Source organism: Cannabis sativa, chromosome 3 (genome assembly GCF_029168945.1).
Source record: "Cannabis sativa cultivar Pink pepper isolate KNU-18-1 chromosome 3, ASM2916894v1, whole genome shotgun sequence".
Lineage (NCBI taxonomy): Eukaryota > Viridiplantae > Streptophyta > Magnoliopsida > Rosales > Cannabaceae > Cannabis > Cannabis sativa.
Window position 1 is genome coordinate 77,498,366 of NC_083603.1, and position 26,917 is coordinate 77,525,282.

General features: G+C 36.2%; 1 protein-coding gene across 2 annotated transcripts; it reads right to left on the reverse strand.

The window, feature by feature from the left end:
* Window positions 1-28: 28 nt before the first annotated feature.
* On the reverse strand, window positions 29-26,439 carry LOC115709391 (DENN domain and WD repeat-containing protein SCD1). Of its 2 annotated transcripts, XM_030637479.2 has the most exons (31): window positions 25,977-26,439; window positions 25,725-25,818; window positions 25,426-25,627; window positions 25,136-25,277; window positions 24,903-25,003; window positions 24,634-24,697; window positions 24,338-24,451; window positions 23,675-23,895; window positions 22,794-22,848; window positions 22,606-22,689; window positions 21,895-22,090; window positions 21,681-21,804; window positions 19,279-19,339; window positions 19,148-19,192; window positions 18,266-18,341; window positions 18,021-18,094; window positions 17,881-17,931; window positions 17,377-17,534; window positions 10,827-10,874; window positions 5,217-5,274; window positions 5,024-5,107; window positions 3,248-3,500; window positions 2,957-3,156; window positions 2,790-2,854; window positions 2,508-2,631; window positions 2,128-2,309; window positions 1,932-2,003; window positions 1,672-1,832; window positions 1,516-1,557; window positions 571-779; window positions 29-374 (listed from the first exon to the last, which is right to left on the reverse strand). In XM_030637479.2, the coding sequence occupies exons 1-31, from the start codon at window positions 26,148-26,150 to the stop codon at window positions 279-281; spliced, it is 3,630 nt and encodes a 1,209-aa protein (XP_030493339.2). In that variant the 5' UTR covers window positions 26,151-26,439; the 3' UTR covers window positions 29-278. The 2 variants fall into 2 exon arrangements, with proteins under 2 accessions (XP_030493339.2, XP_030493340.2); XM_030637480.2 differs by lacking the exon at window positions 25,977-26,439 and having other exon boundaries at window positions 25,430-25,627.
* Window positions 26,440-26,917: the final 478 nt, after the last annotated feature.

The window sequence follows — 26,917 nt, forward strand, 5'->3', positions numbered from 1 at the left end:
AGTATTTCTAAATACCGAAAAAATCAAATTGAAAAAATCCTTATTTTCATTAAGGTTTCGTATAATTACCGAAAAAAACAATATAAAATCTTAACCTGTAGCAATGATTTCCATACATTTATACCCATGTTTCAAAGAAAAAAAGGAAATTATACATCTTATAAAATTTACAAAACTATACAACCTTGAGGATTGAAAAACCAAACAAAGAGATAAGTCCAACAACATAGAGGCAAGCATTTCCGTGTAAAAAAATTCAAACCGAAAGGCTGGAAAACTCAAATGTTAATGGTGGCTTCCCAGAGTCTAAGAAGTCCATTACGACCACCACTACATATCCTTTTTCTCTCAAGATCTGACGCCACACACCTTACCTGCAGTACATTGTCAATACGGATTTCAAGCATCAAACCTTTTTATTTAAAACTAAACATGCGAAAGCCAAAAGTTTTACAGGGGTCTCATCATCTTGACAGCAAATCAATTTAATTCCTTTCTCAGGGTCAAATATATGATGAAGAATTTCATGCAATCAGAAATGTGCATTGGAACTAATAAGAAAATGCATACCACTGCAACTGTCCTCTGAGGTGTTCGGTAGAGCTGCCAGCCAGCCATTTTTGATCCTGTGCTTGAGAAGCTACCAAGTCTCTCTTGAGGCCGATGATAGAGAGACATTGAGTTGTCAGCTGCTCCGATCCCTAACCAGTGTTCTCCAGCATTGATGGATAATATTGCACCAGTATGAATGGTAACGTTTTTAACACATCTTATGCCTTCTGCAAATATGGCCAAACTCAATGTTACTGGCAGTGCACAATCCCACATTTTTAGGTGTTCTCTGAATATTTGGTTATCCATTTCATTTCAGGTTTTTATTGAAGCCCATAAATTCAATTTTCATCACAGTAAAAAAAATAAAAATAATAATAACAATACACAGCTTTTTTGCACAAACCCAGATCTATTCTACCCATAAGCGGATTAGTCAATAAAAGTTTGACGGAATTAATAAGAACACATGATTGTGTGCGAGAACTTATAGGTGTGAAGGGTGTGTTGATCAGCATATTGTGAAAAAAAATATACTATGATTAGCAACTCGGGTCTAGCATGACTCGAACTAAAAATAAGTGGCAAGAACTGAAATATGTTTTCAAATTCCACATACCCCAGAATATACCATTAACAGAATCCTGACAAATTTGCAACCCTTTTTTCATGTTGCATGCACGTACGGTTTTGAGTAAGTTTTAAGATGCTAAGTAACTTCTAGTGTATTTCCACTGAAGACGAAAAACATTTCCAATATGTCCCAACAAACCTAGTATATATAATGGCTCTGATAAATGTTCTTCAGATCTAAAGATGTGTTACCAAGGCAATTTGTATTATTACCCAATGTACTATTCCTATCAATGTGTCATGGTACATAAACCCAGCACGAGGAAACCAAGTGATAAAATCTCCAGGAGCAAAGATGGCTAAAATAACCAAGATAAATAAAATTCTTACCCTCTTCATTTTCCCAGAATCGAAGCAACCCATCAGTTGAACCTAAAAAGAACATCACAGATGCAAAGGTGAACCAAATTAGAAGCAAAAATCATTAGATGGGCCCAACAATAATAAGATAACAAAGAAAATCCTAACATAAAAAAAAATGAATACCTGTAATTATTCCTTTATCCAATGCAGAGTACTCCACACATAATATCGGACCTGCATGACATGCTAGAACGGCATCACATGTTCCTCGAGAAACAGACCACATTCTTGCTGTCCAATCATCACTGCCAGTAATAACTGTGTCCCCAACCATTCTAATTGACCTGCATATACACACGTATATTACAAAAGGGAAAATTGAAAAGGGTTAGTCAAATCTATCTCGTAGTACATAAACCAGATGTGCTGTTGTTTTAGCTCACCTAATCCATTTTGTGTGCCCTAAGAGCTTGTGCATCTGCCTGCCAGCACGAATGTCCCAAATGTTTGCCACACTGATAACATAATTATCCACTATATTATATTGAGCCATACAAAGTGAACATTGCTATAAAATATTAGGTAAACGCTGTTTTTAACTACTATAATTTAAGCATCATAATTCGACTTTCAACATACGCATCCCTGCCGGCAGCAGCCAAGATTCCTGTGGAGTCATCATATTCCATGCATAAAACTGCACTAGTGCAACGACCAACAGTTGCCACACAAGTGTCTGTTCTGACATCCCACATCTTTACAGTACCATCATGAGCAGCAGTAAGGACACGTTCACCTGATAGCATGCGCACACAGCTAACCTACAAGGGTGGACAAACATAATTTATATTCAGAAAAGTTCCAGTTATCTCGCCACATGTCTTTGAATGTCTTCATTGATTTCACATTAATTGAGGGGAGAAACATTAAAAATATGAAAGGGTAGTGCATGGTAAGAAGTTGGAGGATAAAAAAAAATCAGGAAAGCTTCTCTCTAAGTAAAAGTGCAGACAGAAAACCTGCGCATCATGGCCTTTCAGCTCCTCAAGAAGCTGGGTAGTTTGTTTGTCCCACACTAAAATAGACAGATCATCAGATCCTGAAACCACCTTTCCTCTATCAGAACTTATTGCCCGGACAGTTCTGCATATCCCAAACAAGAAAATGTGAAGAAAACATCAACCAAGGCAAATTAAACAATTTAATCAATGAGATTTACGAGGAAGCAAATAGAGTACTGGAGAAATCACTTCCAACAAATGCCACAATTTACAGTTCAATTAATATGCTGTTAAAAAGACCTGGTATGTCCTTTCAACGTTGCCCGAAGTTCAGAACCACGAAGACTAGGGTCCCAAATTTTAACCTGAGATAATGTTAAAACTGATGAAAATGCATCTCATAGCATGAACTCATACATGGCCAATGGCAAATGACATTAATCAATAAATTATGGGTGTTGGCTTACCGTGCAGTCTGTGCTTCCACTGATAAAAAAACCTGCATCTTCACGATCGCCCACAAGATCCCAAACTTCTCTTCTTGTGACACAGTGTAAAGCAGTGACAGCACCACTGTGACCCCTAAGTATGCGAACACTAGTTTGAGTTTTCTTTTGGCCAGAAGTTGATAAATCTTGCTTGCGAGGAGTCCCATTCTCATTTGGTGCTGAGAATTATTGAAAAATTCCATGAGGGTTTATCAGGGTGATTAGTAAAATAAAGTAGAAGAATGTGCATATGAAAAACTAGATATTGACCTGATGAGCCAGCATCAGATGTCCATCTACGAACACGACTAAAAGAATTGGTTCTAGATGCTGTGTCCCTGCTGAACATGCTCTGAACCCAGCTCCTTCCAACTCCAGACGCCTCAGCAGGTTCCTGATTCTCATCTGCAGAAGAGCGTGGGGATGCTAACCCATGAGACATGGACTGAGCCTTGGTAGAAGTCATTCCCCAGTAGCCAATACGTAGTTGCTGAATATGAGACAGAAAACCTCTGAGCTTGATCTGAAAGCAAGGATAATTGTTAGCGGTACAATTCATAACCACTTAAAAATACTAAATAGAGAACAAAGAATTCCACTAAAAACACAAAAGAACTAAAAATAATACATTAAATTTTTTATAAAAACTCAATGATTATTCTTATTAACAAAAGATCAACTTTGCCATAAAAAAGGAGCAAATCAAAATCAATAGTGAGGAAAGGAAATACAGTTTATTATTTCAAATAGGGAGCAATAGATTCAAGAGAATCACAAGTAAATTCTGTGATAGCTACACAATTTATTATTTTGTATATTCTAGTTCTATCATCGGCTATGGGCTTAAATCTAAGAGAAATTCTAGAGCATGTTTGTTACCCAGAAATTTTCTTGTCTTTTCCTTAATGATAAGGAGAAAAAAAAAAATTAAGTCAAAAGAAAATGCCATTTTGGAATTTTATGAACAATTTGCTTGTGTAGGCGGAGATCCGGTATTTTCTGAATCCTTATGTAAGTAATCACAAAAGAAATTCTTTCAACAAAGATGTGAATTAGAAAGAATTGGTCAGCGAAATATGAACCGTAGACTGAATTTTGATATACCAATATATTGGTGATGAGTATATAAAGCCGCTTGAGTAGTAAAGTCTTGTGCTATGAATGCATAAGCAGGTAAAGAGTACATGTGTTGAGCAACCAAGGAAGTAATAACCCCCAAAGAGGCTAGAGCAAGACCTAATCGAAAATAATTTGAATCAATGATTGTGTCATAAAGACATTTATGTCCACGTCCCAATCGCCCCCCCCGGAGGAATATATGTAGTCATTCTGCCCTTTTTTTGGACAGAAAGGAATTTTTTTTCTTTTTCTGCGCTGGTGAAAAAGAAAATTCAAAATTGGTTATGGAAAGACAAAGAATTTCCGGTTTCAGATTCAGATGAATTATTTTGTTTGATGGCTACAAGACTGTTGGATGTGGCAATTCCCACGTGGAAAAGATACAACCAGAATACATAATTTTTTTTTCTCTGATATGAAACCAAATACATAAATAAAAGATAATTGAATATATATTACACAGCACTTACAATTATGTTTGCATTCTGCAAACCTAAATGTTAAAAATGCCTTTAAGTAGGTTCTTGCATGTTTCCTCCCCAAGTGAATGTACTAACGGAAACATATTACTATATTGTTTTTTGTCCCCCTTGAAATATTGCAATATAGATTTTGTTCATCCAAAATACAGTTTGGAAAGAAGTTAAAGGGTCCATACAATTTAAAACTCCATATAGAAATTTCCACGATGGATTATTTTAGAATGATATTTCTAATAAATTTGTCAGACCTTTCTGAATTAAGGGTCATGATGAAATTATCATTTCATCCAAGATAACATTGCACATATAACTGGTGTCAATTATGGTGTCGTGAAATAAAAAGAAATTTATATTAATAACTAGTCGCATAAATTACACATCAAGGATTACCATAGATAACATTTTGTAAACTAATCAATCAACGGTTTTGGGGAAATTTACTTACAAATTGCTTGTAACCAATGTTGTTTCTCTCCGCTATAGTTTCAATCATATACCAAGCATCAGTGTCAGGAAGTCCCAATCCAGCCTTCATAACATCATAAAACAAACGTTTACATAAACAATAATAATAATTTAAATTGTAATATATAACAATAAGTAATGATTAGTAGCAGTGCTATAACAATAGAAATCACCATGTGTGATGCCACCACAATAAGCTGTGATGTCACCAGGGATGCATAATTTGCCGACCTGACAAATGAAGAGACAGCAGATACCTAGTTAGCGAAACATCACTTCCTATTTGGTGCAGAGAAGTTTCATTTTACATGTGCATCAAATCATGAGCACAGTAAGCTTTAAAACATATTAATTACAGGAAAATAAGTGAACATTTCCTTCACGAAAAGTACATATTAAGTCAGAATGTGATATTTTTTTCCCCTTCCTAAAAAATAATAATAATAATAATAAGGGAGATTGAAACTGGATAGAACAATCATCAAACCACTTTAACTGCCTCAAGTAACCAGATTATTCCCTCCTTTAGCAGTGTTAGATATTAGAGGTATATTAACTGTAAGAGAGTTAGATATTTAGTAGATATTTAGCCTCTTAACTTTGTATATAAATATATATTATTCTATGAAATCAACACACAATTCGAATCACTATTTTCTACATGGTATCAGAGCATTGTGATTCAAAATTCGAAATTCGAAATTAGGGTTCTGAAAAAAAAAAAAAAAAAAAAAAAAAAAAAAATTAAGGTTTGAGTTTAGGGTTGTTTTTTCGAAAATCCTATTTGGAGTGAACATTTTTTCTCACCGCCCACATAGGAGGACTACCCAGCCGCCGGACTGCAAAACCCAAAAGTCCGGCGTCCAGATTCACCGCGCGTGGGGCCCACGCGCCGTCGTCCGCCTCTGCCGACCATCCCACGCGCCGGCGCGTGAGGGCGCATCCGGCGTCTTCTCCGGTGGCGGTCGACGCCCGTCCCACTCCAGCTCCTTTCTCGTCCTCCTTGCTTCGGTTTTCGGCGGTTCTTCGCATTTTGTGGTTTGATACTTTTGTCTTCTTTGTGTTTGGGTATCTATTCCTTTGAGTTTGCTCTCTTCCTTTTTCTGTCAATTTTTTTTTTGGTTTCGAGATTATGGCAGAGATAAAATCAGATTCGAAATCAATCGTTGTTTCTGATGTGGTTCCCGTGATGTCTAAAATCACGGACCATAAGTTGATTGGTTCGAATTATTTAGAATGGAGTAAGACGATTCGACTGTATTTGAAGAGTATTGACAAAGATAATCACTTGACTGACGATCCTCCTGAAGAAACAAACGATTCAAGGAAAATATGGCTCCGTGAGGATGCTCGCTTGTTCCTTCAAATTCGAAATTCTATCGATAATGAGGTAATTAGTTTGATTAATCATTGTGAATTGGTTAAAGAACTAATGGGTTACTTGGAGTTTTTGTATTCTGGCAAAGACAACATATCTCGCATATATGATGTTTGCAAAGCTTTTTATCGTGCGGAGAAACAAGATAAGTCTCTTATGAATTATTTTATGGCTTTCAAGAAAACATATGAAGAACTTAATGTCCTATTACCGTTTAGTCCTGATGTAAAAGTTCAACAGCGCCAACGAGAACAGATGGCTATTATGAGTTTTCTTGCAGGACTCTCATCTGAATTTGACTCTGCAAAGTCACAAGTTCTCTCTGGTTCTGATGTCTCCTCTTTACAAGATGTGTTTACTCGTGTTCTTCGCACAGAGATTACCTCTTCAACTCCTCTGAATAGCGCCTTGGTGAGTCGTAATAATTCTGCACCGGAAAGAAACTATACTCCAAGTGGATTTAAAGGAGGTAATTCACAAGGACCTGATAACCGCACACTAAATTCTAGGAGCATCATGTGCAATTATTGTAAGAAACCAGGCCACACCAAGTTTGAGTGTAGGAAGTTACAATTTAAGAATCGACAACAACACTCTGCCAATATTGCAAGCACTAGTGATGCATCTGACAAATCGGTCCTTATTTCTACTGATGAATTTGCCAAGTTCTCAAGGTATCAGGAAACACTTAAGTCTTCATCTTCTTCTGTCACTGCGATTGCTGATTCAGGTAACTCTAATGCATGCCTTCTTTCCAAATCCTCAAAATGGGTCATTGATTCTGGTGCCACAGATCATATGACAGGTAATTCCCGTCTCTTTTCCACTTTTCAGTCTCACAGTCCCACTTCGTTGTCACCTTAGCCGATGGGTCAACGGCTTCGTTCTTGGATCTGGCACTATTGTTCCTACACCTATGCTATCTTTGTCATCAGTCTTACATTTACCTGATTTGTCCTTTAATTTGCTTTCTGTTAGTCAACTCACTCGTAATCTAAATTGTTGCATCTCATTCTTTCCTGATCATTGTTTGTTTCAGGATCTTATGACGAAGAAGATTATTGGTAAAGGACATGAATCTGGTGGCTTGTATGTTCTTGACCCACTTCCGCCAACCTCTATTGCTTGTTCGAGTGTTGCTTCCGCTTTTGAGGCTCATTGTCGTTTAGGTCATCCATCCCTTCCTTTGCTCAAGAAACTGTGTCCCCAATATAGTAGTTTATTTTCGTTAGATTGTGAGTCATGTCAGTTTGCCAAACATCATCGTGTTAGTTTGAGTCCACGTGTCAATAAACGTGCTAGTGTTCCTTTTGAGTTAGTTCATTCTGATGTTTGGGGTCCTTCTCCTATTTTGTCTCAACTTCGGATTCAGGTATTTTGTTACTTTTGTGGATGATTATTCTCGTGTAACTTGGTTATATTTAATGAAAAATCGTTCTGAGTTGTTTTCTATATTCTGTGCTTTTTGTGCTGAGATTCAAACTCAATTTAATGTATCTATTCGTACTTTGAGAAGTGATAATGCCAAAGAGTAAATGTCTGCTCAATTTCAATCTTATATGACCTCTAATGGCATGCTTCATGAAACTTCTTGTGTTGATACGTCACCTCAGAATGGTGTTGCAGAACGTAAAAACAGACATCTTCTTGAAACTGCACGTGGTCTCTTGTTTCAAATGAAAGTCCCTAAACCTTTTTGGGCCGATGCAGTTTCCACGGCATGCTTTCTTATTAATCGCATGCCATCCTCTGTTCTTAATGGTGAAATTCCATTTAAAATTCTTTTTCCTAATAAGTCATTATTTCCAGTTGCTCCGCGAGTGTTTGGTAGTGTTTGTTTTGCTCGCGATGTCCGTCCATCTGTCACCAAATTAGACCCTAAGGCACTAAAGTGTGTCTTTCTTGGTTATTCTCGTCTTCAGAAAGGGTATAGGTGTTATTGTCCTGATCTCAACAAATATCTTGTTTCTATTGATGTTACTTTTGTAGAAAATACACCTTATTTTTCATCTTCCACTACTTCTACTAGTCAGGGGGAGGATGATGATTTGTTGGTTTATTCTGTCACATCCTATGCGCCTGCTACATGTTCTGGCGGGTCTCTTGTTCCTTCACCTGCCTCGTTCGTCACCCCCACAATGTCTACACCTCCACCACCTCCACCACCTCTACCACCTCCACCACTCCCTCGGCCTCCTATAGTGTACACCAGGCGCCCCCCTCCTCCACCTCCTGTTTCATGTCCTGCACCTGCATCTTCGTCATGAGATCCGAAAATCTCAGATGATCTTCCCAATGCACTACGTAAAGGTAAACGCCAATGTACTTTTCCTATTACTTCTTTTGTGTCTTATAATCATCTCTCCTCTTCTTCTTGTTCTTTTATTGCTTCTCTTGATTCTATCACTATTCCTAAAACTGTTCGAGAAGCGATGTCTCATCCTGGTTGGCTTGCTGCAATGATAGAAGAGATGGATGCTTTGGTTGCGAATGGTACTTGGGTCTTGGTTGATTTACCTTCCGGAAAACAGGCCATCGGGTGTAAATGGGTGTTCACGGTTAAATTCAATCCAGACGGCACAGTTGCTCGCTTAAAGGCCCGTCTTGTTGCCAAGGGTTATGCTCAAACCTATGGAGTGGACTATTGTGATACTTTTTCTCCTGTTGCTAAACTCACATCTGTTCGACTGTTCATTTCCATGGCAACTACTCATCATTGGCCTTTGCATCAGCTTGATATTAAAAATGCTTTTCTTCATGGAGATCTTGAGGAAGAAGTATATATGGAGCAACCTCCTGGGTTTGTTGCTCAGGGCAAGTTAGGGCGAGTTTGTCATCTTCGCAAATCTTTATATGGATTGAAACAAAGCCCTCGTGCTTGGTTTGGTAAATTTAGTCAGGCTGTTGAGAAGTTTGGTTTGTTGAAAAGTAAGTCAGATCATTCTGTGTTTTATAAAAGATCAACTGTTGGTATCATTTTGTTAGTGGTGTATGTTGATGACATCGTTATTACTGGAAGTGATACTGAAGGCATCTCATCCCTTAAGTCTTTCATTCACACCCAGTTTAACACGAAAGATTTAGGGGAGCTCAAGTATTTCTTGGAGATTGAAGTTACTCGGAGTAAACAAGGTATTTTTCTGTCTCAAAGAAAGTATGTACTTGATTTGCTAACTGAGACAGGGAAATTGGGATCAAAACCTTGCAATGCTCCAATGAATCCAGCTGTGCATCTTACATGTGATGGGAAACCATTTGAAGATCCTGAGAAATATTGCAGGTTAGTTGGAAAGTTGAATTATTTAACTGTGACTCGTCCAGATATTGCATTCCCGGTTAGTTTTATCAGTCAGTTCATGTCTTCTCCAACAATTCATCATTGGGCAGCATTAGAACAAATTTTATGTTACTTAAAAGGAGCACCAGGACGAGGTATAGTTTACAAGGATCATGGACATACCCAGATTGAGTGTTTTTCGATGCGTATCAAGGTGCTCCAAGGTAGATAGACGATCCACTTCTGGATATTGTGTATTTGTTGGGGGCAATCTGGTCTCTTGGAAGAGTAAGAAACAAAATGTTGTATCTAGATCCAGTGCTGAATCAGAATATAGAGCTATGGCCCAGTCTGTGTGTGAGGTAATATGGATTTATCAGCTTTTGACTAAATTCGGGTTTAAGACTTCTATTCCAGCAAAATTATGGTGTGATAATCAAGCTGCTCTTCATATTGCCTCGAATCCCGTATTCCACGAGCGAACTAAGCACACTGAGATTGATTGTCATTTTGTTCGTGAGAAAATTCAACAAGTCTGATCTCCGTAGGATATGTGAAGACCGGAGAACAACTAGGAGATATTTTTACAAAGGCTTTGAATGGGGTGCGGGTTGATTATCTTTGTAACAAGCTGGGCATGATTAACATCTATGCTCCAGCTTGAGGGGGAGTGTTAGATATTAGATGTATATTAGCTGTAAGAGAGTTAGATATTTAGTAGATATTTAGTAGATATTTAGCCTCCTAACTTTGTATATAAATATGTATTATTCTATGAAATCAACACACAATTCGAATCACTATTTTCTACAAGCAGTAAGGTTTAAAGTATTATATAAATTGATCGGTCACACTACTGAAACTAAAAGTGATTGCACCAAATGAAATACCAGAGAAGAAAAATAAGCATCCTTGAAACGAAATCTCTATGCTGTGAAACTCTATTTGACAAAAGGTTCGGAAACTAAATGCATGTGTGCGTCAATTCAACCAACAACTCAAAGCTGAAATGGTGTAAAATGAAGACGAAAGAATACAGAACAAAATTAAAAATTAAAATAAATAGGACTATAAGAGCAAATAAAAAAAGGAAATAAATTAATTAATAATTTTGACTGGAATTTTTACTTGTTTGAAGACCTCTCCATTAGATAATCAAAATATCCTTCCCAAAATCTGCAATAAGTCATAAAGAAAACCAACACTTAAAACTCATTAGGAAAACATATATACAAATGAAAGTTTGCATCAGTACGAAACATCACAAATAAAATCTTTAACTGTGGTTTCTCTGAGTAAGAGTAACATTTTAGGTTCTCTTTAGTTTTATGTGGCAAAGGAGCTTAAGGATTTCCCCCTTTCATTAGTTTCACTTGGACGGAAAAATTACTCTTTCTAGATAGAATTTTGTTTATTTCTGTTGTCATTTTATTATGGTTTTGATACACTATTGCTCCATTTCTATATTGAAAGAATTAGAAGATAGGACTCTCATTGATATCAAAGAAAGGATAACAATTTTTCCAAGCTTTTCGTGACACTTGGATATCTCCTTGAGTAAATTTTACTCTTAACAATACAAATCAATTCCTAATCCTTTAGGATTAATCAGCCCCCTATTTATACTCTCCCATCCCTACTGTTTTAAGCTAACCCCTTGGGACTAAAAACATGTCATCTCAACAACTAAGAATTTGACAACTCAGCATCTATATTCCTAATCAATTATATTTAAGAGGCTAATATCAAGGCCTAACAGGTTTTCATTAGGAGGATATCTTATTATCCTTTCTGAAATCCCTTTTTCATTCAATTAAAAACTTTCTTTCCAATCAAGAAAAGCAATGCATACAATAAAGCTTGTCTCATTTCTAATTAAGGGGAAAAAATGAAAGATTATTTTAAATATCTATTATCGTTCTCTTCTTTTCAAAACTCTATGTTCTTTCTCTAGTTCTCTTCTCTTTCATCTTCTTTACTCTCTAGTTCCACAACTTTAGTAATTAATTCCTTCATTTTCCATAAAAAAAAAAAGGCTCAAAACTGAAAAGTCAATGATTTCATACTAAATCCGAAGTACGGATAAAGATGCTTCAACATCACGAATTCATATTCTCTACATATGTTGATAGGCCTCCAATTACATTTGTGTACTCGAGAAAAGGTAAAGGGGAGAGATTAGGAAGGGTTGTTGACGTGGCAGGTTAGTGTAGAGGGTAGTGCAGCTAGGATATAGTGCACCTTAGATATTATAATAGGAGTTGAGTGGGAATTGGAGTGGGTTGTCCAAGTTGTAATTTGCTATTTTCCTTGTAAGGAGAGGCCAAGCTCTCAAATTCTCTGGCATTATCAATACAATGGGGGTTTTCCCTATATTTTCTTCTATCAATTGTCTCTTTATTCAAATTGTGTAGGAATTATCCTATCAATTAGTATCAAAGACACCGATACTCCATGGGTCCAAAGACGGATGTGCTTAGCGGAATTGACTTGATGCAGTTCATTTAGAGTACAAGCACGACCTCGGCAAATTGAAATCTGAATTCGACAAGTAAGAGTTGCTTTCTGAGCAGGTCGGGATGGTTCTGCAGGCACTCAATCAGTTGGTTCCAACAGCGACGATAACCAGTGAAGATCGTCTACAGCAATAGATGTCAAGAGAGCCCTCTTCGACCTTTTCTCTGGCAGTGGTCACCTTTGGTCCTACTCCGATAGCACATACTCTACCTCCACTGTTTTCATTCCAGCCTCAAACTCAGACCGACAATCCTCTTCATTACCTAGAGGCATATTTCCATCGTGATTATCGTCCCCCTTGAATCGAACTTCCTTTGTTCTCCTACGATAATCCTGAGGGGTGAGTTTTCAAGATTGAGCAATACTTTCTGTTACATTGTTTATCTGAAGCACGTATGTTGGATGGAGACGCACTTACATGGTTTCAATGGGAAACTCAAAGGAGGTTGATAGCTTCCTAGGTCGCCTTGAAGCACTTTTTATTGCTGCAATTCCGAGCCATTCCAGTGGGCTCTACGGCAAAGGAGTTGCTCTCCGTTACACAAGATGCAACGGTGAATGAGTACCAAATTAAGTCGGAATCGATCGCATCCCGTGTTCCCAAAGTTCCTGAGCATGTTCTTGAAGGCAGCTTCGTGAAGGGCCTCAAAAAAGAGATGCAGTGCTTTGCATCTCCTTCAAGCTTTGGGTTTTGGCCCAAATTATGAATACAGCCCAACGTGTTAAGAAGAGTCATCAGTTACTAATCATGAACCAACAATCTATACTTACCAACTATCCAACCCTAAGCCCATACCCAACCCACTATCTATTCCCAAAAACATGTTTACTCCATTTTCAGCCAAACACTCAAACTCGTAGTCTCCAATATCCTCTTCTTCATCCACCCAATCCTTTCCCAGCTTCAACAAACCAATCTCTTAAGTCCAGCAATAAAGCACATGACTGAGGCCGAGCATAAAGACAAAGATCTCGAGATTTTTGCTTCAAATGTGACAAGAAATATCATAGAGGACATATTTGTGAGCAAAAGACTTTGCAAGTGTTGTTGCTGATGGATGAGGACGACGAGGATGTTCCAACGTAGTCCCCTCCAACCTCCCCTAACTCCACCTCCGAGGTAACTGTTGAAGAAACCTTGGCCACTTTGTTGTTAAACTCGATGGTAGGGGTGAATTCTATCAACACAATGAAATTGGCAGGTAGGATAGGAGATCACGAGGTGACGGTTTTGATTGATAGCAGGGCCACTAATAATTTCATCTCCATGGAAGTTGTTACAGGTACTAATTTTCCCATAACTGCTACTTTGTTGTGGCATCCTTCTGGGTACTAGCGACAAGGTTCATGCTAAAGGCATTTGCGCTCAGGTGGAATTGGATCTCGACTCCGTACAATATGGAGTGGATACGGTGTTGAGCATTAAGTGGTTAGAAACCTTGGGGAATGTGCAAGTTAATTGGCGTACAATGGTGCTCAAATTTGAACTGGGTGGTTCTTGGATCACTCTTCAAGAGTATCGCAGCCTTTGTAAGTCGCAAATATCATTACAAACCATGATTCGCACTGTGGAACAAGAAGGTTTCAATAATTGGGTTGAGTTGAGTTACATCCGAATGTTTGGGACAATCCACCATGAAGACGTTTCAAATTTACTTTCTTAGTAAGATGGTGTCTTTCAAATGCCCCCGGGCTTACCACCATCTTGGACTCGTGAGCGTAAACTATCACTCTTCAGGAAGGCACAGACCCAAATCCAAAAGGATGAAATTAAGAAATTCGACACTGACATGATGCAAAGTGGGCATAGTCCATCCAAGTACAAGTCCTTTCTCCAGCCTGATTTTGTTGGTGAAGAAGAAAGATGGCAGTTGATGGTTTTGTGACGACTATCGTGCTTTTAACAGAGCAATGATAGCAAATAAGTTTCCTATTCCCGCGATTGGCAAACTCTTGGATGAATTGCATGGTGGTACAGTATTTTCTAAATTGGACTTGCAGTCTGGTTACCATCAAATTCGTGTGGCTGCCCAAGACGTGGAGAAGACAGCTTCCCGTACACATGAAGAACATTACAAGTTCTTGGTAATGCCTTTTGGCCTCACTAATGCGCCTGCTACTTTTCAAGCAGTTATGAATGAGGTCTTTCGCAATCTAATGCGTAAGTCAATGTTAGTTTTCTTTGAAGACATCAGTCTATACCCCGACAAGGGCGTTGCATAGAACACATTTGGCAGAGGCCCTCCCCCAATTGCAACAACATGCTTTTTATGCAATCGAAAAAAGTGTTTGTTTGCTCAAGCTAGTATTTGAGTACTTGGGTCATATTATCTCAGCTGACGGTGTCTTTGCTGACCCTATTAAACTGGCAGCTATGGTAAATTAGCCTCAACCAAAAACTTTGCGACAGTTCCGCGCGTTTCTAGACCTCACCAATTACTATTGTAAATTTGTTAAAGGCTATGGCTCCTTGGCGAGACCTTTAACTAACCAATTGAAGAAGGATGCTTTTGGATGGTCTTTGAAGGCAAAGACAGCTTTTGAACAACTGAAGATAGCCATGTGTTCAGTTTCAGTATTGGCCTTACCGGATTTTCCTCAACCTTTTGTTGTGGAGGTTGATGCTTTAAGCACAGAGTTAGGCATGTAGCAACAACACCCAATCGCCTATTTCAGCCAAGTGTTGCCCTCTCGGTCTCGCACTAAGTCAATTTATGAGCGCAAGCTTATGGCAATCGTGTTGGCTATTCAAAAATGGCGTCCCTACCTACTTGGCAGAGGGTTTCTCATGCACACTGATCCGCAAAGTTCAAAGTACCTATTAGAGCAGTGTTTGGTTGCTTCTAAGCATCAAAAGTGGCTCACCAAGCTACTGGGATATGATTTCAATATTCAATACCGTCTTGGTTTGGAAAACAAGGCTAATGACACCTTGTCTCGTGTGTATCAAGAGGCCACCTTCAATGCTATCTCAGTCCCTTCCCTCATTTCCATTCTGGACTTGCAAACTCCTGTTGCTGGGGATCCTTCTCTCTCCAGGGTCATTCGCGAGCTCCAACAAGGTCACTCTCATCTCATCCTGGTTTTACATACACTCAAGGGGTGTTTGAAGTTCAAAGGTCAGTTTGTTATTCCATCTACATCTTATATTCATTGCACCAACGTGGTAGACCATTCGGGGGTGTTTAAAACGTTTCAGCGGCTGGCTAGGGACTTAAATTGGAAAGAGATCGAAATCGATGTTCAAAATTTTGTGACCGAGTATGCTACCTGCCAACAAAACAAATATATGGCTCAATCACTTACTGGACTTTAACAGATGTTGCCTATTCCAGATCAGGTTTGGGAGGATATTCCATGGATTTCGTCGAAGGGCTTCTGAAATCAAATAGTTTTGACTCCGTTTTTGTAGAGGTGGATCGCTTGACAAAGTATGCCCATTTTATCCCTCTTCGTCATCCTTATTCAGCCACTACAGTAGCAGCCATTTGTGTGAAAGAGGTCATTAAAGTCCATGGGATTCCTCGTTCAATTGTCTCTGATCGCGATAAAGTTTTCCTTAGTCTCTTTTGGAAAGAATTTTTCTGCTTGCAAGGAACGTTGTTACAGCAAAGTACTTCTTACCACCCTCAATGTGATGGTTAGAATGAGGTTGTTAATCAAAGCCTTGAAGCGTACCTTTGTTGCTTCATCAGTGTCAAGCCGGCTCAATGGGCGAAGTGACTGCCTTAGGTTGAGTATTGGTACAACATCAGCTAGTATGACCCCATTTAAAGCTCTATATCATCGCGACCCTCCTCCTCTAATGCGCTTTCAACCTACCAGCACTACTATTTCAGCAGTCGAAGAGAATTTGTTAGCTCGAGACGAGGTTCTTGACATCTTGAAATTGAATCTCCAGCAAGCTCAACAACAAATGAAGATTCAAGCAAATAAGAAAACAAATGAAGGTTCAAGCAGACAAGAAAAGGCAAGATGTGCACTTTGACGTAGGTGAATTGGTTTATATCATGTTGAAACCATATTGCCAACACTCCCTTGCTAAACGGCCGAATGAGAAATTGGCTACTTGCTTCTTTGGTCCTTTTCTTGTGCTAGCTTGCATTGGTCCAGCAACATACAAGTTGCAGCTACCTTCCTAAGGAGTTATCTACTAACCTTGAATAGCCTTGGGAACCAACAACGTTGTTGGATTTAGCTTGGCACTCAAAAGGTGCAACCACAAGTTCTCATCTAGTGGTGTTATCTGCCCGAATCTGAAGCGACTTGAGAAGATTTCAACACTATTTAGGAGCAATTCCCTGACTTCCACCTTGAGGACAAGGTTCGTCGTCTTTGGGTCGGGTGTAATGATAGGCCTATAATTACTAAGGAGTTATCTGTTGACCTTGAATGGACTTTGGAACCAACAAAATTGTTGGATATTCAGTGTGGCAGTTAGAAGGTGCAACCTCAAGCTCTGCCCGAATCTAAAGCGACTTGGAAGATGTCAACACTATTCAGGAGCAGTTCCCCGACTTCCACCTTGAGGACGAGGTTCGTCTTTGGGTCGAGGGTATTGATAGGCCTCCAATTACTAAGGAGTTATCCGTTGACCTTGAATGGACTTTGGATCCAGCAAAGTTGTTGGATATTCAGCTTGGCACTCGGAAGGTGCAAACTCACGCTCGCATCCAGTGTTGTCACTTGCTCGAATCTAACACTATTCAGGAGCAGTTCCCTCACTTCCACCTTGAGGACAAGGTTCATCTTTGGGCCGGGAGTAATGATAGCCCTCCAATTACATTTGTGTACTCAAGAAAGGGTAAAGGGGGAGAGATCAAGAGGGGTTGTTGATGTGGCAGGTTAGTTACATGAGTTATTTTAGTGTCGGGGGTAGTGCAGCTAGTATAGTGCACCTTAGATATTACATAAGAGTTAGTGGAAATTGGAGTGGGTTATTGTCCAAGTTGTAATTTGCAATTTTTCTTGTAAGGAGAGGTTAGGCTCTCAAATTCTCTGGCATTATCAATACAGTAGGGGTTTTCCCCATATTTTCTTCTATCAATTGTCTCTTTATTCTAATTGTGTAGGAATTATCCTATCATTTGCCAAGACAAAAGAAAGAGGACCGTAGAAGGATTTTCATATCTGTACAACAATTATGATATGTAACACTTACCGTAATTCCTCCCAGATAGATAAAGAAATAAGATGACGTTGTACATAGTCTTGAACATTATTTGCATCCTTCTTGTACATTTCAGCAGACACTTCAATGGCATCTCTGATGGTCAACATATCATTGCGTGAAGTTGCACGACTAATTGCTGTTTTGAGCTTCATTAGGCACAATAAAACATTAGAATAACATATGGTAACTCATCATTACAAAGAAAATAGGGCAAATTAGTGTAGATAAGAATCATATTCAGTCCTGAAAGGCATAGTCTAACAGATGGAGGAGAAGTAATAATTTCCTAACTGAACCATGAATCTATGTATAATTTGAATAATTAGAAGTTTTAATAGTTAAAAAATCTAAAAGACAGAAAATAATTGAAAATATTAATGTCGAAAATTATGTAGTCTCAATTAATTCATGTTGCAAAACAAACAGATTCTATGTAGTCTCAATCAATTCATGTTGCAAAGGAAACAGATGAATCCTGAGAAGAATTCTAACCAATTCTTTAACAGCAATGAACTGTTCCTCCGTTAACTGGCAATGCCATCCCTGGGAAAAAATAGTCATTGAATTAATAAAGCATAAATGTTGCATTGGGCAAAGAAATCCATTCCTATATAAATATTAAATTTACGTACTGAATGTATGTGCTCCCTGATACATTCAACAAACCCACTCCCACCTATCCCCTCAGCATCAGATTCAATTAAAGCTGCACAACACAATATATGAAAATGAGAAGAAAAAAAAAACACACAATGTTCGGACAGCAATAGCTTCGCATGAAGAATGCATGTAGCAAATCATTTGTCTAAAATAAAAAAATAAAAAGTGATGTATAGTATAATTTTATTTCAGGGAAAAAGGAAAAACATTAAATTACCAAGGATCGTGCCATATTCAAATGATGAAAGAGGATCCTCAGTTGCTCCCAATTTGAGAAGACGCAACCACAGACCCTGTTTATTTAAGAGTCGTGATAGTAAAGGTGCTGAATAACATCATCATATAAACAAATTGTGTTTTAACTGTAGTAAATGAATCGTGACACTTCCAAAACTTTGCAAGGTTTTGATGAGTATAAACGTAGAATATTTCATTCAGTAGTGAAAATAGTAGGATGAGAATTTGTTTGATGTGATCGGTGAATGAAACTTCCTACTTGTGTGTTATGATTTGTTTCTTATAAAAAATATATTATTCATGCAAGTTAAAAGCTGTAGTGTCAAATTAAATATTTTATATATATATATATATATATATATATATATATATTGGCGCTCATAAAATTATACATAAATGTATGTACATGTAAACTCACACTAGCCTGGCCAGAAGATAATGATTCACAAGATAAAGTTAGACCTTGTCCTTTTATTGAGCTAGGTACATTTTAATATTCTTAAGAACAAAATAAATAAATAAATAAATAAATAAATAAATAATGCATATTTTGTGATATCCTAGACATCTCTTCATAGAGTCTTGGCTGATTGAGGACATTAAAAGAAATAGAAATTAGTGACACTTTTATAAATACCTACAGTGCACATTTCTACAAATATTAGCATGTTAATAGAGTATAGTTGTATCAATTCATAATATTGTATACACTTGAGCTGAAACCAAAATATGAAATCAAGTAATGGGATGTCATTTCAAGGACTGACAATGCAGAAGAAACAAGCACAAAGACAATATTTTACAGCCATCTTATTCATACACTATTCTACTTGATCTAACAGTGAGACAAATAATGTCTTACCTGCAGCTTAACCTTTATGTCTAAAACCATGCGATCCCTTTCAGCCTGTGAAAATAAACAATGAAGTTTCTAGAACACTAACATTAAAATATCATAATCTCAGGCAACACAAGGATGTATATGGAACTTACTGCCCTCTCCATTGGACTTAGGCTGTCTGCTTTAGAGTCCTTAGTGAGAAAGGAAGGTGAACTGTAAAGGAAAGAAAAAATGAGGAGCCACACTGGAGATCTCTGAACCAAAATACAGTTTCCAGAAGGGGCAAAAAATGACTTCAACATGATATCGCAGTCAATCAATATTTGAAAAGAAAAATAAATGTACACAAAAACTTCAAAATTTCTGCAATCGTCCAATGTGCGTACTAGAACCAAGCAAAACAGAACATTAGGTTGTTATGAAGCTTCATATTCTTAACTTTTCAGTGAGAGTGGTTAGGTCCCCTCTGATGGTTATTACTGAAGAAAATATTTCTAATTATTGTATAAAAGAGGGATCTCCAGCGGATTCATGTTGATTTGGTGCTTTCAGGAAATAAGAACCTTTTAATTTTGTAAATGTTTGATTGCATTCTGAAAATCTCATCCTTTTTTGTTGTTTTTCATAGCAATGAAAAAAAAAATTGACAAGAAAGGAACCAAAACAGCATTAATCTTGTGTCAACAGCATATAAATACATGTATTAATGATAAAATATTTCCTTCACTTTTTATTATCAACACAGAATCTTTATTCTTCCTCCATTTACAAATAAGAGTTTTAAATATAGATAAATTAATGATAAAATATTTCCATGCATCAAGATTAAAATTAGAGAAAAATGAACTAAATAATATATTAATTTCATCTCTAAGAAGACATATTGCAATTAAAATGAATAATTTTTTTCTTTTTTGAAAAAGAGAAAGAGGCCAGCCAGTTGAATGATATATAAATGTTTTTTAACAAGTTTGTTGATCTATTAATAATTTAACACTTTTTATGTTATTTTTTCGTAGTTTTATGTTTTTTTATATAAAAACAATGTAAAATGTGAAAATAATCATTTTAGAATCCAAATTTTCTCTAAGTAAATTTTTTTATAGGTTTGCGAGTGATATTTTTTTATAAAACATGTTATTAGTTTTTTAATATTTTTAAGAAAAGAATAATATATCAAATTAAATGTAACATCAGATTAATTATTGAATTTGAATTATTCTTTACTCAAATATCATCACCAAATTAACAAATGAATAAATGCAATGACTATTGAATTTGGTATTTCCTTTCATTTTAGGTTGAATAATGGGTTGTTAATACCTAATTTTTATTGGAAGATATATGACTAATAGTCATTGATTTATATGATTTGCCACATGTTCATTTAGATAAGAAATCTATCGATCTTCGTACTCCTTCGATACTTCATCATTTTATTGTACATATAAAATACGTATATATAATCATCTAAAGAGCACACTAATATAGCCACAATAGCTAAAAAAAATCTCAAAGATCAAAATCTCAAACCCTATGTGACAAATTAAAAAAAAAATATATTACCTAATTAAAAAAATTGAACATATATATATTGCGCTTAACATCACTTAATTAAACCTAATTAAAAATAAAATTAATTAAGTAATTATACGTGCATTGCACATTACATCAACTTAGTATATATAGATATATATATTGATACTATGGTAACTTTAAAAATGATAATGATAAAACAGTGGACTATTTGAATCTTTTCAATACTGTAAATTATTATTTTGAACCACCTAAAACTGGGTATGATGCTTACTACAACTATAATGTATGTTATCCTCTAAAAAAAATTGGGATAAAATTTCTTTAGATACTGAAAATAGGAACAAAAGTGATGAACCCTAAAATTTTCTTCTTCTCAATACTGTAAATCATTATTCAGAATCACCCGAAAACAATCATGGTGCCTACTATAATAACAACGTATATTATCATATAAAAAAAGATAAATACCATTTTGGACCTTTTATTTTGCAAAAATTACATATTAGACTTGTGTTTAACTAAATGACAATTCGGACACTGTATTTTTCAAAATAGTATAAAATAGACATTGAACTCCATCTTTGTCAATTTTTTTTAATATAACAAACCGCACAAAATAAATGGAACGATTCTTGTCATAACACCTCCATGTCAGGTTATTATTAAATTTTAATTTGACGAAAATTAAGCTCAGGATCTATTTTGTACCATTTTTAAAAACACAAGGTCCGAATTGTCATTTAATAAGACAGAGAGTCTAATCAATAATTTTTGCAAAATACACGGTCCAAATTAGTATTTACACTATAAAAAATATATATAAAGTTTTTAAGTACCGAAAATAGAAAATGCCCCTACGATAGGAACAAGAGTGATAACCCTACCTAAGAATTTTCCTATATATACTCAAATTGAAATAATATTATCAAATTTAAACGTATGACACTACTTAAGAATTTTCCTATATATACTCAAATTGAAATAATATTATCAAATTTGATATGTTTGTATGTACCTTGGAGTATGCTTTCCAGAGTACTCAAAGGCACCACTTGCTGCTGCAAGGATCTGCCTCCTTTTTTCTTCTTGTTCTTCCGTTCTAATGTTAGATGGAAACCTATCATAGGTATATTTGGCATCTGATCCCAAAATGCAAAGAAAATGTTAGCTACACCACTCATCTTCCTGATATAATCAGCAGAAATCACTTAACAGTTAGAGCAATTTACCTGATATTTTACCACCAGGATCTGAGATAGTTATAATCTCAGGTTCAACTGCATTTGAGGGGAAAATAGAGAAGGGATTCTGGCCCCTGCCGATTGCATCTTGTAGCTTGTCGAGGAGATTATTACAGTTATCATCAGAACCCATACCCCTCTCCACGTAATCCATGAACCCATGAGTGTCCAGAAATTGGGCTATCTGTATATAGCAAGAAGAAATTAGTACAAAAAAAAGGCAGAGTAGATCTAAATATACATGAAATTGTAAAAAGAAAAATACTGACATTGACAATATGGACAAAATTTTAGTGGGTGGGGTGTCCTGGGAGGTGGTTTGTATTAGGATAAGGGATGTCATTAATTGACAATATGACAGCTAGAAATGTATCATTTCTAAAACAATAACATTTCTAGGTCCCAATTTTATAAAACTTCGAACACAATGTAGACTGTGGATGGGATGAAGATAATTTTTGTCGTTAGCCTATATGATATAAAATACTTAAAAAAAAAATCCGTTAAAGTCCACACTTCTACTTTTCTAATTTCACTCATAAGTCTTGTTAAGCATTCCAATATGAGGAAGAAAAACAAATACTAGTGTCACATACTGAAAACTATGGATGTCATTCATGTCATCTGTAATGGACAAAATAGCTCACTGTAAGGTTGATGTTTTTGAGTATAAAGATGAAACATTTCAAAAAGAAATACCATGGGATCAGATGATTGATTACTTGACCGAGCACGCTTTTTTAAAAATGCTTGATTGTTGAAGACATGATTTGCAGAAATTTCCTGAAAAGTGAATTTAGCGAATAAAATTCATAGTGAAGTGGAAAATAAAAAATAAATAAATAAACTATTTTTACAGAGCAAGAAACAATATTAATTATACATACTATGAAGTTGCGATAGCCACTTAGAATTGATGCAAAAAACTTTAGAAATACCAACCTGCAACACAGGAACGGATAGATTTAAAAGGTTGAATTTAATAATTTTAGTTGGTAGGTGCTAATGAAGATATAATTTGTCAAAGAACAACTCCACAAGTGCTAAAACCTAAAGAATTACATCAACTACGAAATAAAACTTTAGGGTATAGAAAATAACATATACTTCAAATGGGGTTGCTACAGTAGAGATACTTTTTCCACTATCAGTAGTGGATTAAATTTTAATCTTACGGCCACAATAGATCACTTTTACAGTTTTGTTTTTTTATCACTCCTAAAATAATATTCAGTACAAATTTACATACAATAATTGCCCCCACATCAAATGTAAAAATATATACCTATATTTATTTATAGTTAATAGAAAAAGCATTATAATATTTAAGATGTCAAACAAACACCTCAATAGTAAAACCTTCTAAAGATTATATATAGTCTTTCCAAGATCTAGAGAGAAAATACATTAGCATTATTGCCAAAACTATAGCTAGCAGAACAGACAAATGAAACTAGAAAGAAACAATTAGATACGGGAGTCCAATTCTTTGAAAATCCAAAAAAGTTTAGCTCAATAAGCAAGGTAATATATGATTTTTTTTAAAAAAAAAAAACAATGTAATATATGAATAGCACGGATCCTTTAAATTTATTTTGAAGAAAGATACTTATTAGAAATGGAAAAGAGGGTGAGATCTGGTTATGCAAGCAAGGCAGAACAACAATGTATGTAACCACAGTTACTTTATTAATAAAGTACTTCATCACCACCATTCAGAAAAAGAAAAAGTATTTCATCACTGGTTCATGTGAATTCCAGTTTTCACCTAAGTTGAAGATCGTGATCCTCTCCCCAAGGTTTGTTGTCACTTTTATGAAATTGGTCAGATGAAGTACATGGACCTGTCCTCATCAAATCTATCCCAACAACATTGGGACACAAAAGCTTCAGTATCTCACCACGCAATGAACTTAATTCAGGCTCAGGAATTGGTGGGATGTCTTCTGATGTGGTGATGCGATTATACTCGAGATCCACAACAACTACCTAAAAATAAGAAGGCAAAGAAATAAGGAGCCAGAACAATGAATATATGACTCAAGTAATACTGTCTAAAGAAGCGCATTGGCAATGAAATCTCTATATGCATGTGATAGCCATTCCAAATGATTTGCAACATTTAGGTAAATACAAAAGGTGCAATTTAAATGGCAAGTAAAGCAAAAACAGGGACGTTGAGGATGTCTTATGTACAATACAAACAGAAAAGGCTTATGTGCTAGTGTTTGCTAATATATATGATATATCTATAACTTCACTTTTCTTTCAGCTAAACCTACCAAACATTACCAAAATAAAACGTATTGGCATTTACCCAGGAAGATCTGATAGATTTCATGTTATTGTTTGTGATAATTGCAAATCAGAACATGAAATGCATGTTCAATTGAAAAATATACCGAAACAATGTTTCGAAGCAACTACTTACACCATCCATTGTCAAAGTGGATGTATCAACACCTGAATGGAGGCCCATCATATAAGGTGTAGGAGCATCAATATAGTCTACTCCGCTGAAAAAGAGTAGGGGAATGTAGACATGCTACATGACAAAAAACATAGAAGGATTAGTATAGAGACTATGAATGGCTAACAGAATGAGTGGTTGCCCGTTGTTACAACCTAAAGGTCGAGACAGAGAAATGATGTCCGCATAACAAAAAGCAAATGAGAACAATCAAACTTTTTTTTCTTTGTCCATGTAGTTTAACAAATCAAACTGACCTGCCATCGAAATGGATAAATTAAATGACATATGGCCTCTGATACAAGGGTTAAAAGAGAATATCTGCCCAAAAAAAGAGAGACCTATTTGTCAGCAAATTAGAAACATAGAATGATCAAAACTTACAGAATAAACACATATCTGGACATGAAAATTTGTATAAAACATGGTACTTTTCAAAATACAATGATATGGTCTAAGCAAATTCAAATGTAATTTAATTGTAAAGGGAAAGAAGGAAAGAAAGAAAAAAGGACTTAAAGCATACTTGTTTGATCGGAGTAAAACTCTCCTCTCAAGCAGCACAGCAGTGAAAAGTTTAATTAAGTTGTCAACATCCAAGCACTGTATTAATGGCTGAAATGATATCTGCATTCATCGAAAAGTATAATAGTCCAACATCAAGAACCATTCTCAAAAAACAAGACTTATAACTTATTGAATAAAGCAGGGAAAACTAAAAACTGCACAGCTACAATAAAACTGATTATAAATGCATACATCGGCATGAGGAAGCCCATCCTTCGGTGGAGCTTCAACAGAAAGAAGACAATTCTCTATAGAAAACAAAACACGATCTTTTCCCGGTGTAGGCAAAGGCACATTAGACACCATGTGTGATATAATTTCCCATAATGGTTTGCTGAAAATGTTGCAAAGTTGAAAAAATTACAGCAAATTGTGAGCAAAAGAGCATTCATCTTCGTCTTTCAAATACAAATTTGTCAAGATGTTAACACCCAAGTTATATGAAAAAGGTAATCAAGTTTCATCTCTAGAGAATAGTTTACCTACTTCCACTTGGGGAAAAGCAAAGTGAAAACAGTTCCTCCAAGGCAGTTTTCAGTACCCCGAAACTCGGGGAGCGTGAAACAAGACAGATACATTTGTCGGCAAATGAATTAGGAGGTATACGATACGCTTCAGCAATATCCTCACTCACTGGATCCCGAAAAGCAATGCAACTAACATATATTTTCGATCCATCGCCCTCTACAAAAAATAATAAAATGCTTAAATTCAAATACTAATTTTAACTCTTATTTCTTATAAGTTCTCAGTGATTCAAATAGTTGAATTCAAGTCATACCAGTGAGAACAATCGGGTGACTCCGCGGGAAGGTTGAGGCATCATTGTAATCGATTCCTGATGAGTAAAACTCCACCCCAGCTGGTAAAACACACTGCAATTATAACAAATACCATAAAGTACAAATACATAAACTCAAATCAGTCGAAAATTATAAGCCCAGAATATTCCTTAAAAGAAGAAAAAGAAAAAATACAATCATAAATGGCGGTTCTCGGCATTGTGGCTAACAGCCATGAGGGAGGCACTTACAATGGGAAGCTGAGGGGGTGGAGGAGGATAGAGAGAATGATTAAGAGGAGGAAACTGATCGAGTAAGGAAGCAGAGTACATGACTCCATATCCATGGAACCCTTTGTCCCCATCTAAGGTTCGAATTTCAGGTCCGATCCCACAAACCACGAAATACTCGAAGATCGGAGCCATGGAACAGTGACGGTCAATTTAATGGTCCTCCCCTCTCTCCAAGAGAAGAGAGATAGAGAGAGAGAAAGACGGAATGGGTTGATTTATACGTGGGAGCGTGAGATCTCGGCCCCTCAAATTCAATGGTATGTGTGGCGAATCGATAAGGACTTGGGTTGGGTTGGTTTGGCTCGAGCCCACGTCACTTTCTGCAGATTTGGGTGCTTCTTTCGGTATCCATTTCAGGTGAAGAGAACACAAATCGGTTACATTAACAAGATGGATTGATTAGTATGAAGTCAATGAACTTGATGTAATTTTTCCAACAGAACTTTGACATGTATCAATGCTCATGAATTTTGTTGGCTCTTAAAAATTTCCTCCAATTATTAAGATTGTTAACCACTACAAAAAATTTTGGACACAATTTGGTACATGTGAAAATTAAAGAGAAAAAGGATAAATATTATTTTGGACACTGTGTTTTGCAAAAGTTACAGATTAGACACTGTGTTTTGTTAAATGACAAAATAGACCCTGTATTTTTTAAAATAGTAAAAATAGGACCCTGAACTTAATTTTTGACAACTTTTTTTTTTAATACAACCAACTTAAAGACACTGCTTAATACGAACAGATACAAAAATGTAAACAATTTTGTCATAGCACTTTTAGATCAGATTATAATTAAACTTTATTTTGACAAAAAATCAATTCAGGGTCTTATTTGTACTATTTTAGAAAATACAAGGTCTATTTTATCATTTAACAAAACACATGGTCCAATT

What these genes read in the sequence shown, in the direction of transcription:
- LOC115709391 (XM_030637479.2), bottom strand. Translation starts at nt 26,150, where the DNA reads ATGGCTCCGATCTTCGAGTATTTCGTGGTTTGTGGGATCGGACCTGAA. An exon ending in ATCAATCATCTGATCCCATG is followed by an intron (nt 22,091 to 22,605) that starts GTATTTCTTTTT and finishes TGCTATATACAG; the next exon opens with ATAGCCCAATTTCTGGACAC. An exon ending in TCTGGAAAGCATACTCCAAG is followed by an intron (nt 19,340 to 21,680) that starts GTACATACAAAC and finishes TTTCCTTTACAG; the next exon opens with TTCACCTTCCTTTCTCACTA.